We start from the raw sequence: 15,814 nt of genomic DNA, 5'->3' as shown, positions 1-15,814 counted from the left end.
AATTGTTAATTTTATGATTGATAGAAATTACTTTACTAACAGACTGATGTATGACAATGGTCACAGTTGAACAGTTTCAGCTGCTGTAACTTCAATAAGGGTTTTCTCTCATTTTGTAGATCAGTGGAGCATCTGTCAGTTTCATTGCAGAATGTGACAATTTCTCCTCAATACCATACAACACCCTCCCCCACACCCCCCATCCCCCGCCCCCAACCCCACCACCACCACTACCATCACCATCACCAAAAAAAATAGCAACAGCCAGAATGCCAAACACACATTAGCATAAACCCAGAGACTGTAGTGCTGGGTAAATTTAAGAAACCTTATATTCTGACATTTAGAAATCTGGGGCAGTCGATACTCTATCATTATTTTCAGTCATTATCAACGTTAGATTTGCAATCCTGCTAACTTGCTACATGTTTTCCATTGTCGACTTGATGTCTTTCAGTTAGTGTTTGGACCCACTCATGTATCTGTATGCGTTGCCTCTGATTATACATCCTTAATATCTCTTCACTGGTACCGATAGCTTCAGTGACATGTGTCCCAAAATCCCTATCCTGTATCATATCCTGCTGGATAATACCTATCGAGGGTGATTCATCAATGGAGGCAAGAACACTAAGGAAGATGAGAACGCAATCCACTTGGGATATGTGCATTCAAGTGTACAATTAGAAAGTGCTGTGCACAGACAATTGGCTGCTGTAACGTCTGAAGCAATAAGGGAATGTAAGAGACAAACCTGATTTATAAATAATGTTCAAAAAACATTCATTTGTTAAATTTGCAGAAAAAGCATTTCAATATATAAAATCAGATGCCATATTGAGATAAAATTTACAAATTGTTAATTGAAAAACTAACCACAAATCAAAAATTTATCGTAAATGTTGATATGACTGTTTTCTATCTATAGTAACTGGAGTTATTTATTAAAACAAATTACCCAGTTTTAAAGGAGTATTCAGCCTTTTGCATGAGCAAGAATGTAAATTATGAAGCAAAACGCTCTGTGTGAAAAGCTTTGAAGGGGAAACTGGAAATGTCTGGTTTTCCACTGTCGATTCTCACGAGTATGCTATTAGCTACAGTCTTATTTTCTACAGGAGATGCAGATCTGCTTCTGGAAAATCAGTTTTTTGTTATGGATCCTATTCTAATATATGCCATTAGCTTTCCTTGTATAAAGCCCTATGCACTCAGTTTTTTTTTATTCTGTCCATTTGTTCATTATATATGAAATAGTGTAACAGCTTATGAAATTCTGAAATGTTTTTGTGCTGTTGACTAGCTACCTGATTTTTCTAACAATCTCTAATGACTTCTGATGTTTTAGATGATTGTTCTTCCAGTATTATGCTACTCTTAAGTATATAGAGTCACAGAGATGTACAGCATGGAAACAGACCCTTTGGTCGAACCCGTCCATGCCGACAGGATGGAACTACACAGCTGAATTCTAAAAGTAATTTCTGTTATTACCTATAGGATTACAGGGAGATAGGCCAAATTGCCATCTGTGTGTGCTGATAAAGAGAAGATCTTCATTCCCAAAGTAACAAGGAGAAATAGACCTAGGGTCCAGGCTAGGACTGGTTCATTCGTAAAGTGTTAATAATGCTAGTTTTTTTAACACAAGCTTTTTACTTTTTTTTGAATTACATGCTACTGTTTCAGCACTGTTGGTATTCTTTCATCAACTTGCAATAAGTCAGCTTCCATGAATTCCTCATGGCCACCCACCCCCTGTTAATGACCTACCTAATGATCTCACCACCCAAATATTAAGGCAGACCGTCTCCCTTTCCCACCTGCCCTATGCTGTCTCCTTGCCACTTTCTTGGGAAAATTTTCCAAGTTGGAAACAGGGAGCAGACCAGCACACCATGTTTTTGCCATCCCATTGCCATTCATTCCTGACCTAAAGCAGGAAATTCTTCATTTGCACAAACCCATCCCATTTTCATTCGTCTTGTTCTAATGAAATGAGGACTAGGCTGGTTCTACAATAAGTAAACAGTCCACCCTGCCAGGTTATCACCCAGTCAGTAAAGATGAACAAATTAATTAGAGTATTGTAAATGTCTCTAATTCATGTATTGCTTAAAGTTTTAATGTTAAACCCCTAATTATAATCCAGCCAATGTATATTCTAAAAAGTGCTTGATGTCTTTTTTTGCTTTCAGTTCTGAAAAAGCGGGGGAAATAGCCACAGTTCCATTGACAAAAGTAAGTGCCCGTTAATCTATTGGTTGCATTTTTCAGCAATTTGCAAATAGAAACCAGTGAACTTTAACAAAAAGTTCAGGCTAAGACTATGGTGAAGAGTTAATAATGATGAATTAATTTCCATTCTTGAGTTTCTAATAATATTAAATGTCATTTGACTGCATCCATATTTCTATTTCTTTTGCTAAGTGAGAGCATTATGATGTAACATTATCGAATTAATACAATGCACACTGCCAGTTTTTTTTTTGTTGATCTGTAATTTTCCAAGGGTTCAAATGCATCATTTTGTGAACTCCTTATTGTTTGCTTATTATGAAGTATATGGTTTCCTATGTGCAGATCCACTTTGTGTTCCATGTTGCTGTCTTGTCTGTGTAAGCTTTGCTTTCAAACATAAGAACTACAGTGATTGTGAATTAACAGGGTTGTTTTTAATATTTACACCTTTCCTATCAGTTTATATTGGTATCCATTGATTATGATTTTCTGATAACAGTTAGAAAGTTATTGTAAGTCATGCTTGACATTCTGATTCCAATTCCGAACAGATAAAATTCACTGCTGACAAAGCAAGCTCTCAAAATTTCTGACAAATATAATTTCTGCTTCAAATGCATTCTCTATACTTTCATGGTGTATACAATACAAGTTATAGAGTCATAGAGTCAGAGATGTACAGCATGGAAACAGACCCTTCGGTCCAACCCATCCATGCCGACCAGACATCCCAACCCAATCTAGTCCCACCTGCCAGCACCCGGCCCATATCCCTCCAAACTCTTCCTCTTCATATATCCATTCAGATGCCCTTAAAATTGCAATTGTACCAGCCTCCACCACTTCCTCTGGCAGCTCATTCCATACATGTACCACCCTCTGTGTGAAAATGTTGCCCCTTAGGTCTCTTTTATATCTTTCCCCTCTCAGCCTAACTCTATGCCCTCTGTTCTGGACTCCCCCACCCCAGGGAAAAGGCTTTGTCTATTTATCCTATCCATGCTCCTCATGATTTTATAAACCTCTACAAAGTCACCCCTCAGCCTCTGATGCTCCAGGGAAAACAAACCAGCCTATTCAGCCTTTCCCTATAGCTCAAATCCTCCAACCCTGGCAACATCCTTGTAAACCTTTTCTGAACCCTTTCAAGTTTCACAGCATCCTTCCAATAGGAAGGAGACCAGAATTGCACACAATATTCCAACAGTGGCCAACCAATGTCTTGTACAGCTGCAACATGACCTCCCAACTCCTGTACTCAATACGTAATCTTGACTTCAATTCCATTTCATCATTTGCTGCATCTTGAAAATGGTTCTGTGCCTGTTACGATTTTATATTATGTTTGTTTAATGTCATTTGGTACTCTCTCAAATGGATATTACATTCTCTTTGAATCCAAGCCTGTCTCCATCTGTACAGATAAACAAGTGTACAAGCAAGTTGGCAAATGAGAGCATTTACTTCTCCAGAAGGGTGTGCAGTCACTAGATCAGACGATCTGTCAGACCTCTAAAATATTATATTGAACTTTGAAATGTTAGTAACGTTAACCTGTCGGCATAATTAACAAATCAATTACACATTGCTGTGTGCAATAATATACATTTGTTTTGATATTAGCTTTTATCTGGGTAAGGATGTGCGATGAAGGGAGTCTTAATGTGTTTCTCACAGTCAGTATACCTTTAAGAAATGGTAATGACATCATCACTGCAGCAAACATGTGACCTGAGGGTGTAAGGTCTCTGACTCCATTTCTCATGGAACTGCTTGGAGCAGTTGGCTGTCGGCTGGTCAATTGTAAACAGTAACATTTGAGCTAGTATTAAAATAGTGCGCTTGAGAATTTAATGTCTGTAGTAAATAGTCATATTCTTCAATAGCAAAATATCCATTACTACAAATGAAAATGCTAGCCTTGTCACATCAGGTAAAATACCCTACTGGGATGAAAATTCTCATCACCTTGTTGGAGGCAAATTCCCAACAGCACCTTTTATTGTCTTTTCAAAAGAATAGGAATGACTTAAAATGTCAGCACAAATGTCTCCTGGTCAAAGTTAACTACTTGGGTACTAGACAGGTCAAGGTAATTTCCACACCACTCCCTTTCTTTACCCTAGTGGTGAACGAAATAGGCATGACCTATAATTGTCTGTTTTCATTCCTGTGTTATTTTTTTCACTGGAAAAAGTTGCTAGCCTGTAATCATAGGCCGTTGCTTGAGTGATACCGCTCAATACTAACCAAAGTCAGGAGATTCGCTCTTGGTGTCTGCAAGATTTGTATTGGAAAGATTTACAGGTTGCTAATCCACCCATTTGGCTACATTATTAATGCATCTTCAATGTCTACCAAGTCCTGAAGTGGGATAAATCTGGAACCTCTGGTTATGCTACAGACTTCCAGGGTTAATGTTAGCCATTGTTTCTCTTGCAATCATTGATTGAGCATCCGTAGGGTTCAATGACATATTTATTCATCCAATTGCAGTTGTTAAACAAACACATTGTGAATAGAATGATAGCACTAAATACTCTGTGGTATCATGCTTGTGTCAATTCTTTCATAGCATCATCCAAGTAATCCCAGTCCCCTGTTCCACAAGATAATTATAATTGAATGGAATGACTGAATTAATTTTATGGAATCCAGTTATCTATTCCAAACACTTTCAATGATCTAAGACCAATAAACAATTTTTTCAGTGTCTTTAGCTTATTAATGCAGGATGTTGTGGTGCATTACAACTTTAATTGTGACATCTATATTAATTATAGTTATAGACCAGCTCTCTCAAACTCTACCTAAAATTTTACTAGCCCTGATTAATTTCAAAATCCATTACTGGCTAAGATCTTTTAGAAATTCTTAAAGTGTAATTAATTTTGCAATTATGTTGAAAAACCACGAGTGACAGTCCATTCACATTGAGATGTCAGTTCATGACATTGGGGGTGGCACGGTGGCTCAATGGTTAGCACTGCTGCCTCACAGCACCAGGGACCCGGGTTCGATTCCATCCTTTGCAACTGTCTGTGCGGAGTCCATAGAGATATACAGCATGGAAACAGACCCGTTGGCCCAACCCGTCTATGCTGACCAGATATCCCAACCCAATCTAGTCACCCTGCCAGCACCCGGCCCATATCCCTCCAAACTCTTCCTATTCATATACCCATCCAAATGCCTCTTAAATGTTGCAATTGTATCAGCCTCCACCACTTTCTCTGGCAGCTCATTCCATACACGCACTATCCTCTGCATGAAAAAGTTGCCCCTTAGGTCTCTTTTATATCTTTCCCCTCTCACCCAAAACCTATGCCCTCTAGTTCTGGACTCCCCGACCGCAGGGAAAAGACTTTGCCTATTTACCCTATCCATGCCCCTCATAATTTTGTAAACCTCTATAAGGTCACCCCTCAGCCTCTGCTCCAGGGAAAACAGCACCAGCCTGTTCAGCCTCTCCCTATAGCTCAAACCCTCCAAACCTGGCAACATCCTTGTAAATCTTTTCTGAACCCTTTCAACTTTCACAACATCTTTCCAATAGGAAGGAGACCAAAATTGCACGCACTATTCCAACAGTGGCCTAACCAATGTCCTGTACAGCTGCAACATGACTTCCCAACTCCTGTACTCAATACTCTGACCAATAAAGGAAAGCATACCAAACGCCTTCTTCACTATCCTATCTACCTGCGACTCCACTTTCAAAAAGCTATGAACCTGCACTCCAAGGTCTCTTTGTTCAGCAACACTCCCTAGGACCTTACCATTAAGTGTATAAGTCCTGCTAAGATTTGCTTTCCCAAAATACAGCACCTCGTATTTATCTGAATTAAACTCCATCTGCCACTTCTCAGCCCATTGGCCCATCTGATCAAGATTCTGTTGTAATCTGAGATAGCCCTCTTCACTGTCCACCACGCCTCCAATTTTGGTGTCATCTGCAAACTTACTAACTGTACCTCTTATGCTCACATCCAAATCATTTATGTAAATGACAAAAAGTAGAGGACCCAGCACCAATCCTTGTGGCACTCCATTGGTTACAGGCCTCAGTTTGCACATTCTTCCCATGTCTGCGTGAGTTTCTTCCGGGTGCTCCGGTTTCCTCCCACAGTCCAAAGATGTGCAGGTCAGATGGAGTGGCCATGCTAAATTATCCATAGTGTTAGGTGCATTAGTCAGAGGAAAATGGGTCTGGGTGGGTTACTCTTTGGAGGGCCGGTGTGGACTTGTTGGGCCGAAGGGCCTGTTTCGACACTGTAGGGAATCTAATCTAATCTAATTGGTCTGATTCGGCATAGGTCCCTTGTTCTTTTCAATTGACTGAAGTTCTTCTGTCTTTGATCCTCTTGCTTGTGAATCAAACTACTATAACCCGCTACTAACTATTGCCCCTTTGCAAAATACAAGGTATCCTGGTCAATCTTTAAGTGCACTCTGATTCTTCTTCAAAACGCAATGTTAACTCTCTGTTTCAGATGCTGCAAGGCTTGTTGAGTTTCTCCAGCATTCTGTTTGTTTCATATTTCCAGCATCCACAGTTTTTTTGCTTTTATTGTGGTCAATCTTTGGATTGGTAGTTTACAGTCGGTTCTGCTACAATATGTGTTTCTTCAATGCAAATTAGCTTTAAAGGTATTGGAGAATTTAGACTGTTATTTAAAGAACACGTACTTTCCTTACCTGTGTTGGCTACAACGCAATTCTGGCCCCATTAGTTTAGATGGTGCGGCTGTTGAGCAATTTTCTTAAAATGCAAGATCGTATGAGAACAGAACAATCGCATTATATCAGAACCGACTGTATTCCGAATTCACGGTTGGTTTCTTTAAATTGTCACTTTAATGATAAGAGTTGAAGAGTGTGGTGCTAGAAAAACATAGCTGGTCAGGCAACATCCGAGGAGCAGGAGAGTCGATGTTATGCACGACACTCTTCGACTCTGTTCTCCAGCATCTGCAGTCCTCATTTTGCCTTAGTGTTAATACTTTGTAGTGTCTCTTTATTCACTTTTTAACATGTTGATCATTTATAAGATTGTTTTATGACAGTATGTCCCTCTTAGCTTGCCAATTCCATAGATCTTTACCAAGATATGGAGGCACTGCTGAACAATTAATGCATCTGCTTAGTGCATGTAATGTCACCTCCTAGTGATTAACTAACATCCTAAATGTCTCAAATGACACATCTAAGAATTCTCAAAATTAACCACCAGAGCTATATGTGAGTCCACAGTAGTTGTTGATACCTAAAAGAATGTTCAAGAAAATCAAGCTGATACACGTAGACCTGTATTAAAACATGACTGTGTCTGAGTAAAAGCTGTACCAATTTCTAAAGCATTTTCACACTTGTCAGCTTAAGTTGGCATCAGCTTGAGCTATAACATAAAAATGAAACGATAAACTTATACCTTTTACTTTTAACCTGCCATACAGCTGCTTTCTTCACAAAACCAATGCCTAATTTAATTCCTCACCTGTTTAATTAAGACAAAATGAATAATTACTGTATGCTTTTCATATTGATTAATTAGTTATGGTAACCAGAACACCCTTTGTACTCTGTAACCTACTGATAAACAAAATATCACAGTGAAAGAAAATTATTTATATCATAGTTGATATAGCTTTATTCCATTTACTGCTTTCTATCCATGTTTGTCCCATTGCCATTCTTGGTAATACTTGTGTTATTTTTGTGCTATGAATTCTTCTTAATTAATGAGCAAGCCCTCCAAGTTGTATACATGTGATGGCAACAGTGGCTGTAAGTTGAAATATTTCTCTATTTAATGGTCTTTACACTTCTTGAGTTTTTTAAAAATATACTAGTGTTTTGATACCATGCCATCTAGGAAAATGTTAATGCATTAATCTCCATGTTTCTGCAATTGTTAGAAGGTAAAATGTTATGTGTGATTTGTTTATAAATAATTTATTTCCTAAGTAGTCTTAGCATAGGTAGATATATCTTTCTCAAAAGTATTTTTTTCATATTCATAGGTATGGTGATAATGAAAATAATGTTTTATATGGTAATTTTAACATAGGCTTTCAAACATAATTAGTAATGCAATTCACTTTTGCGTTTATATATTTTTGTGATGAAACCCGGGTATTAGAAACCATACCTTGCATTATTCAGATCGGATCTGAGCCACTTGATGATATAATCCCTTTATTATGTTGCTTCTCCATAAATGTAACTTTTAAAAACATCCAAACCAATTGCAGAGTTCAGTTTCTTTAAATTTTATTACTGAATATTTTTTCATTGAGAGAATTTTGTATTGTGTTTACTGGTAAATGGACTTTAAATGAAAGAATTACATTTCATAGTTAAATAAACATTGGCAAATGATGTGAAGATTATATACAGTTGACAGGCACTGGGCAGGTGAGCTGTTAATGTTGACTTAACTTTATTTAATGATCCATCCCCACTACAATTGTGCTAGTCTCTATGTAAACTGCTCATATCATGCTGATGTCTGTAGCCCTCATCAGAATTACATTAATCTCTCATGAATGTATGCAAACTAAGGTTGTATGATCTAATTAAGATCCAATTATGGTTTTAATTGGGTGGGCCAGAAGACCCTCATGTCTCAGGCCATTGAACAAAACTTTGGAGGATTGGCTGGTGCACGAGAAAGTCAATTCAAAGGGTCATTTAGATCATTGTAATGTGTGTGCTGTTTGCTTGGTAGAGTTCCAGAGGGTTTTAGGGCTTCACAATTGCTTGTTTCTGTTTCTCGTACTCTACTGACTTACAAAGATTAAGCTGTCACACTTTATTGTAGATACTTTTTTTTCTTCATTGCTTTGAATAGAGAATTTGTGGAGGAAGTAAAACCAACGAGATTGAAGAATGTAGAATTTAAATATAGCAATACTGCCCTATGCCCTTCAGAGGAGCATATTGAAACAAAATTTCATGCTAAATGGCAAGTTGTTAGATCAGAAGACCAAAGCCTTGCGGATGCTTAGTGGATCTTTTTAAAGGAGAAAGCCAAGGCAGAGAGATCTAGGCAGGGAATTCCATAGCTAAGGGCTCACAAAGGTAAAGGCATGGTCATCCAAGATGCAGTGAAGATGTTCAACAGACTCGACCAGAATTGAAGGATGCAGCTATCTGAGTGTTGTGCACCCAGAAGGGATGAGAGTTAAGGAGGGGGAAGGCGTGGAAGACATTTGAGGTCCATTTTTGTATCGTAAGTCCTGCCAAATGTTTGGATCTTTAACTAAATTTAAAAGCATGCAAATGCAAGCTACAGTTGATCTTCTGTACTGTGGCTGAAGTTTAAGACATGGATTAGTCATAACAGACAGCAGAGTAATCTGAAAATAGTGAAAGGTCGGCTAGCGTCTGTGGGAAGAGAAACCAAAATTATGACTCGGATTTGCAGGTCTAATGATGGTGAAACAGTCAACATTTGCTGTCAAACAGGTCTGACCTCTACGATTCCTTCTATCTTTGTCAAAATGTTAAGACCATCTCAAATTTAAGCCAGAGCACTTAGTCAATTGTTAAGTTCCACAAAGCTTTGCACTGTGACTTTGTACGAGTGGAGTGCTCGGAGTTAGGATAGGAAAGAAAGAGGTGCTTTGTTTGCTTTTGCTTTTTCCAATATTTCAGCTTCTAGGGATTGGTTCATACTCTGCTACAAGATGAGAAAAGATTATTTGGTGATTATTTGGTACATGACTAAGGTTTATTCTATGACTAAGGTTTATTCTATTCCCAAGGTTTAAGTAAAAAAAGCGACTGGTAGTCATTAGTAAACTATATAAAAACAAAAGTAATGTATAGTTGAAAACAATGATGAAGTCCTTAATCAGAAACCATTACCTGCCCTGTCTTCCTTAATGTATCATAGCTGCAGCATGGGTAAGCCTTTGGTTGCCAGTTTAGGCCAGGGTAAACACATTAACAGGAAGTGTTTGAACTGAGAACAGCTTCAGTTTGAACTGAAAGCTTGAAATACAGATACTGGAACCCATCAGGAAGGGAGAGAGCTACCTGGATTCTTTCTGCCAGGAAGCAGTCACACTTCTAGGGTTTGGATCTTCAATGTTCAGAAGAATATAACTGAGACCATTAAGGGAAATGGGGAAAGAAGCCTCAGTCTTTGCAATAGTCCCAGAAACTTGAGGTTTCTTCAGCTTGTTTGGATAAGATTGAGGGATGGAGAGTGGATGAGTTAACCAAGTAGAGCAATGTGGTACAAGTTAGCTTGCATGGGCACAAAAACAGAAGTTTCTGGAAAAGCTCAGCAAGTCTGGCAGCATCTGTGAAGATGCTGCCAGACCTGCTGAGCTTTTCCAGCAACTTCTTTTTTGGTTCTGATTTATAACATCTGCAGTTCTTTTAGTTTTTATTTACATCACCATGGGATTCAGGGAGGGCTAGCCAATTGGATACAAAATTGGTTTGACAGTAGGAGTCAGAAGGTGGTGGTGGAGGGTTGTTTTTCAGATCATCAGTATTCTGTACTGAGTCCACTGGTTTTCATTTATATATAAAAGATTTAGATGAAATTTTAGAAGGCATGGTTAGTTAGTTTGCGTATGACACCAAAATTGGTGGTATAGTCATTAGTGAAGGTTATCTAAGAATACAAGGGATCTTGATTAGTTGGCCTAATACATTGAGGAGTAGCAGATGGAGTTTAATTCAGATATATTCAAGGTATTGCATGTTTGTAAACGAACAATGGCAGGACTTGCACAGTTGATGATAGGGCTCGAGTTAGTGTCGGCAAACAGAGACCTAAGCATTCAGATACATAGTTCTTTGAAGTCATGATTTGGAGATGCCAGTGTTGGACTGGGATGTACAAAGTTAAAAATCACACAACGCCAGGTTATAGTGCAACAGGTTTAATTGGAAGCACACTAACTTTCGGAGCATCCCTCCGAAAGCTAGTATGCTTCCAATTAAACCTGTTGGACTATAACCTGGTGTTGTGTGATTTTTAACTTAGTTCTTTGAAAGTTGAGTCACATGGTGGTTAAGAAAGCATTTTCCAACAAAGAAGGTATGTTTACCTCCTCTGCTCAGACTATTGACTAAAGGAGTTGGGATGTCATGCTGAAGTTGTATTAGACATTGAAGGCACTTTTGGAGTACTGTGTAGAGTCTGGTTGACCTGCTGTAGGAAGGATATTATTAAGCTGGAAAATGTTTGAAAGAGATTTACTAGGATGTTGCTGGGACTGGAGGGTTTGAGTTATGAGGATAGGCTCAGACTTTCTTTCCCTGGAGCATAGACAGTTGAGCGATGGCCTTTAAAGAGATATATAAAACCATGAGGGATATAGGTAAGGTAAATGTCCAAGCCCCCTAGCAATCCACCCTCCACTCCCAGCACCTTCCCCTGCCACTGCAAAAAGTGCAAAACCTGTGCCCACACCTCCACTCTTACTGCCGTCCAAATCCCCAAAGAATCCTTCCACATCCAACAGAGATTTACTTGTACTTCCACACACATCATCTACAGTGTCCGTTGCTCCCGATGTGGTCTCCTCGACATTGGGGAGACAGGATGCCAGCTTGCAGGACATTTCAGAGAACATCACTGAGACACACGCACAAAACAACCCCACCGACCCATAGCCAAAACATCAACACCCCCTTCCACTCAACCAAGGACATGCAAGTCCTGAGCCGCTTCCATCACCAAACACTAACCACCTGATGACTGGTGTACAGCGCTATTGAAAGGGACCTATACAAGAGAGTGGAGCATTTAGGGGGTAAAAAGAATCTTATCAGAAAGGCACAATGATAATCATGGGCGATTTTAATCTGCAAATAAACTGGGTTAGTCAGTTGGCTAAATGTAGCCTAGATGAACGGCCCACAATGTTTTCAAGATAGTTTCTTAGAACAGCATGTTCTGGAGCCAACCAAAGAACAAACTGTACTAAGCCTGGTATTCTGTAATGCAATGGGATTACTTAATGATCTGTGAAAGTGTCCCTAAGTAACAGAAAACATTAAATGTTTGAATTTCAGATTCTGTTTGGGGTGAGAGCAGTGGGTCTGAGACTTTTCAGCTTAAGTAAAGTGCTTTGAGGTTATGTCAGCAGAGCTGGCTATAAGAATTGCTAAATCAGATTAAAGGATAGTCAGTGATGATGTGGCAGATATTTTTAGGGGATATTTCAGAATTTGTAAAATATTTCAGACCTTTGAGTATAGAAGCTGGGACATAATGTTGAGGTTGTACAGAGTGTTGGTGAGGCCTCTTCTGTCGTGTTATGTACAGTTCTTGTCATCTTATTATGGAAAGGATATTATTACGCTGGAGAGAATTCATTAAAGATTTACTAGGATGTTGCGGAAATGGAGGGATTGAGTTATTAAAAATAAGTTGGATATCCTGGGATTTTTTTCACTGGATGTAGAAAGTTGAGGGGTGACCTTGTAGAGGTTTATAAAATCATAATAGGATGACATAAGGTGAATAGCTAAGATCTTTTTCCCTACGGTGGGGCAATTCAAAACTAGGGGACATATTTCCAAGGAGAGAGGAGAAGCATTTAAAAAGGACATGAGGGACAATTCTTTTCTTACGCAGAGGGTGGGTTCGTGTGTGGAATGAGCTGCCCGGGAAGTGGTGGATGTGGGTGTAGTTACAACACTTAAAAGACATTTGGATGAATAAATAAATAGAAAAGGTTTAGAGGGATGTGGGCCAAATGCAGGCAGATGGGGCTACTTTGGTTTGGAAAAATGGTCAGCATTGACCAAAGGGTCTGTTTCCATGCTGTATGACTCTGTATTTTCCTAATGAATAAGAAAAATATTGAAGTGTGGAAGTTATGCTTTAGTTATGCAGGACACAGATGTAGAGGGATCTGGGTGTCATAATGCATGAGTTGCAAAAACCCAGTATGTATGTGTTGCAAGTAAATCGAAAATCTGGTAGAATGCTGTTCATTGCGTAGGGAATTCAATGTTGAAGTGTGACAGTTATGCTTTAGTTATGCAGGACACTGGTGAGAAAAAGTCTGGAGTACTATATACAGTGTTAGTCAACTTATCTTAGGAAAGATGTGAATGCATTGGAGGTAATTTAGAGAACCAGTGAAAGACTGATACTTCTAATTGATTTATGAGAAACATTTAGACAAGCTGTGTTTGTATCTCGAAGAGTTACAAATGACTTGATTGAAACGTTTCAGATTCTGAGAAGTCTTAACAGAGTAGAAGCGGAAAGGAGGTTTCCTCAAATAGTATTCAGAACTAGGGGTCACTGTTTAAAAAATATGGGTTGTCCGACATTGAGGGTCGAAAGTCTGTGGAACTCCTGTCCTGAAAAAATTCTGGAAACAGAGTCTTAGAATATTTTAATGAAAGATAAATTGAGTTCTTAAGCTTGGGGGTGAAAAGTTAGCAGGGATAGGTGGGAATGTGAATTTGAGGTGATAATTGGATCAGCCACAAGCTTACTACATTTTGGAACAGAGGCTGGCTGGCCGATTCTGCACAATGTTTGTACGTAGGTTTTGTGAATAAAGCAAATGCAAAACCAGGAAGGAACCAAAAATGCTTCAGATAAAACTTCAAGTAAGTTTTTTTTTGCTAATATTTCTGATTCAGAGTTTCATTTTAAGAACATCTACATAAACACTATGTAGAACACAGAAACACTATTCTGAAATGCTGATTTCTGGTGGTTGTTTCTGGTTTCGGTTCAAAACCTGACCAAAAGAATTAAATCAGATGCAAACTGAAAAAATATCTAATTCTGCAGATCCTTGCCAGTTTGTGGTCCATGTCCTGCTCATTATTGAGCATATTGATTAGAAATGAGCTCTGCATTATTTGCTTAGCACCGTACTATGATGAGTAATGGCTTTACTTGCCAAATGGTAAAGAATGATGTTCAGTAAATCAGAGTAGCATACCAAGTATTAAACTGTCTCTCGATTCCATTGTAAATACTTGCACAGCTTTGACCTGCATGCCAGAAGATTTGGGTCATTGGAAATCAAGCATACGTTGGGAGATGTGTGCTAGGATCCTGGAATCCAAGCATACACATGCTGAAATAGCCTGGGAATTTTACTGTTTTAATGAACTGATTTCTTCTGGCCAGGCCCTGCTGCAAATGTCTCAGATCTTGAAATATCACCCAGTGTAATCTCCAATGTATCTCAGAGATCAAGCAATGTAACTAAACTAAGCAATACAACGGACTCCCCAATCACCCTTTGAACCATCCTGACTCCCTCTCTGACCACTTAAGTACTCTCAATCGACTGACCTGGGAAAAGCTCAGCTGAATACAGAAGCTATTGCTGTGGGAAGGGGTCAGTGGTCTTCCTCTGGAGAGGCTGTGTTGACCCTTTGACAGTTTGGTTTGAATTAGAAGGTGTAGCTGAAAATGTGTCAGGTCACAAATCTTCACCTGCAGCATCAATGTGTGAAATATAGACACAGTGCACCTTTTGAAAATTCTTTTCCATGGGTATTCTTTCACTTATTGCCATCTATTGGCAAAAAATGGACAGTACAAAAGCCACATTGTTTTTGAAGCTGTTTATTTTTGAGATGCTCCAAAATAATTTTGTAGTTTCATAATGATAATATCTTTTGCTTACATAAAAAAATCTGATTTTGTGAACGACATTGATAATCACTCGCTATCAGGTAAGACTATCAATTTAGGAAATTCATTTACAAATTTAACTACGTTAACTAATAATGCAAGTTTCTTTTTAATAATATAAAATGTCTTAGCAGTCAATGAAATGTTACTTGTGAATGCAAATATATAGCAATTGAGTTACGGCCATAAATTATCTGAACAGGACAATATTGCATACTTTTGAGGTACTACAACAATTGAATTGAAGAATTCAATACAATCAACTATAAGAACAATGGTTAAAATACTTCAACCTATCAATTTTACACAATTCGTTGCAAAACTGTTAAATGACCTTTTTCCGATTGCAGTGAAAGCTTACAATAGACCCTGGTCAAGTTTCATTTGAATTACAATTCTCGTTTCGGTTTTCTCGCATGTTGGGTGTCACTGGGGCTTTGGAAAAGGTGCAGGCAAGAGGCACCCAACTAATTCCCAGAATAATACATCTCCATTCTCAAGATGGGCTGAAAGAGTTGTGAAGCTTTAAAGAAGTGTCAACTCAAAGGTGGTCTGATTTGAGCTTTATCAGCTGATGAAGATTCCAGATTGTATTCTAATTGCTGTTGTTGAAATAGGGTAGGGAGGTTAAGGGATCACTGTTTTAAGTTGTGTAAGACCAGATACGGTTTCAATGTCAGGAGTTGGTTCTCTTCCACAGGATAATGAACTGGAAAAGCTTCATGGTCCGTCTTGTGGATGCTGATTTACTGTATTTGTAAAAGCTAGTGCTGACCTTGTCCCCCTTAAATAAAACAAGGAAATGTGGATATTGAAGATCTGAAACAAAAAAGGTTTTCTGAGCAACTAAGCATGTCTGGCAGCATTTATGGAGTGAAAGCAGAGATAACATTTTGAGTCTAGTGACCCTTCTTCAGAACTAAGCTTTCT

At 38.6% G+C, this 15,814-nt stretch overlaps 1 protein-coding gene across 1 annotated transcript in view; it reads left to right on the top strand.

Moving 5' to 3' along the window:
• The window catches only part of si:ch211-51h4.2 (uncharacterized), a 328,912-nt gene that overhangs the window by 221,340 nt on the left and 91,758 nt on the right, over positions 1–15,814 (top strand). The window contains exon 13 of the mRNA XM_060833912.1: positions 2,199–2,241. Coding sequence (XP_060689895.1) covers positions 2,199–2,241 — 43 coding nt within the window. The remainder of the gene's footprint in view (positions 1–2,198; positions 2,242–15,814) is intronic.

The sequence above is a fragment of the Hemiscyllium ocellatum genome, chromosome 13, assembly GCF_020745735.1.
Source record: "Hemiscyllium ocellatum isolate sHemOce1 chromosome 13, sHemOce1.pat.X.cur, whole genome shotgun sequence".
NCBI classification, from domain to species: domain Eukaryota; kingdom Metazoa; phylum Chordata; class Chondrichthyes; order Orectolobiformes; family Hemiscylliidae; genus Hemiscyllium; species Hemiscyllium ocellatum.
Note: the sequence above shows the minus strand (reverse complement) of the source record. Positions and strands in the feature narration are given on the sequence as shown.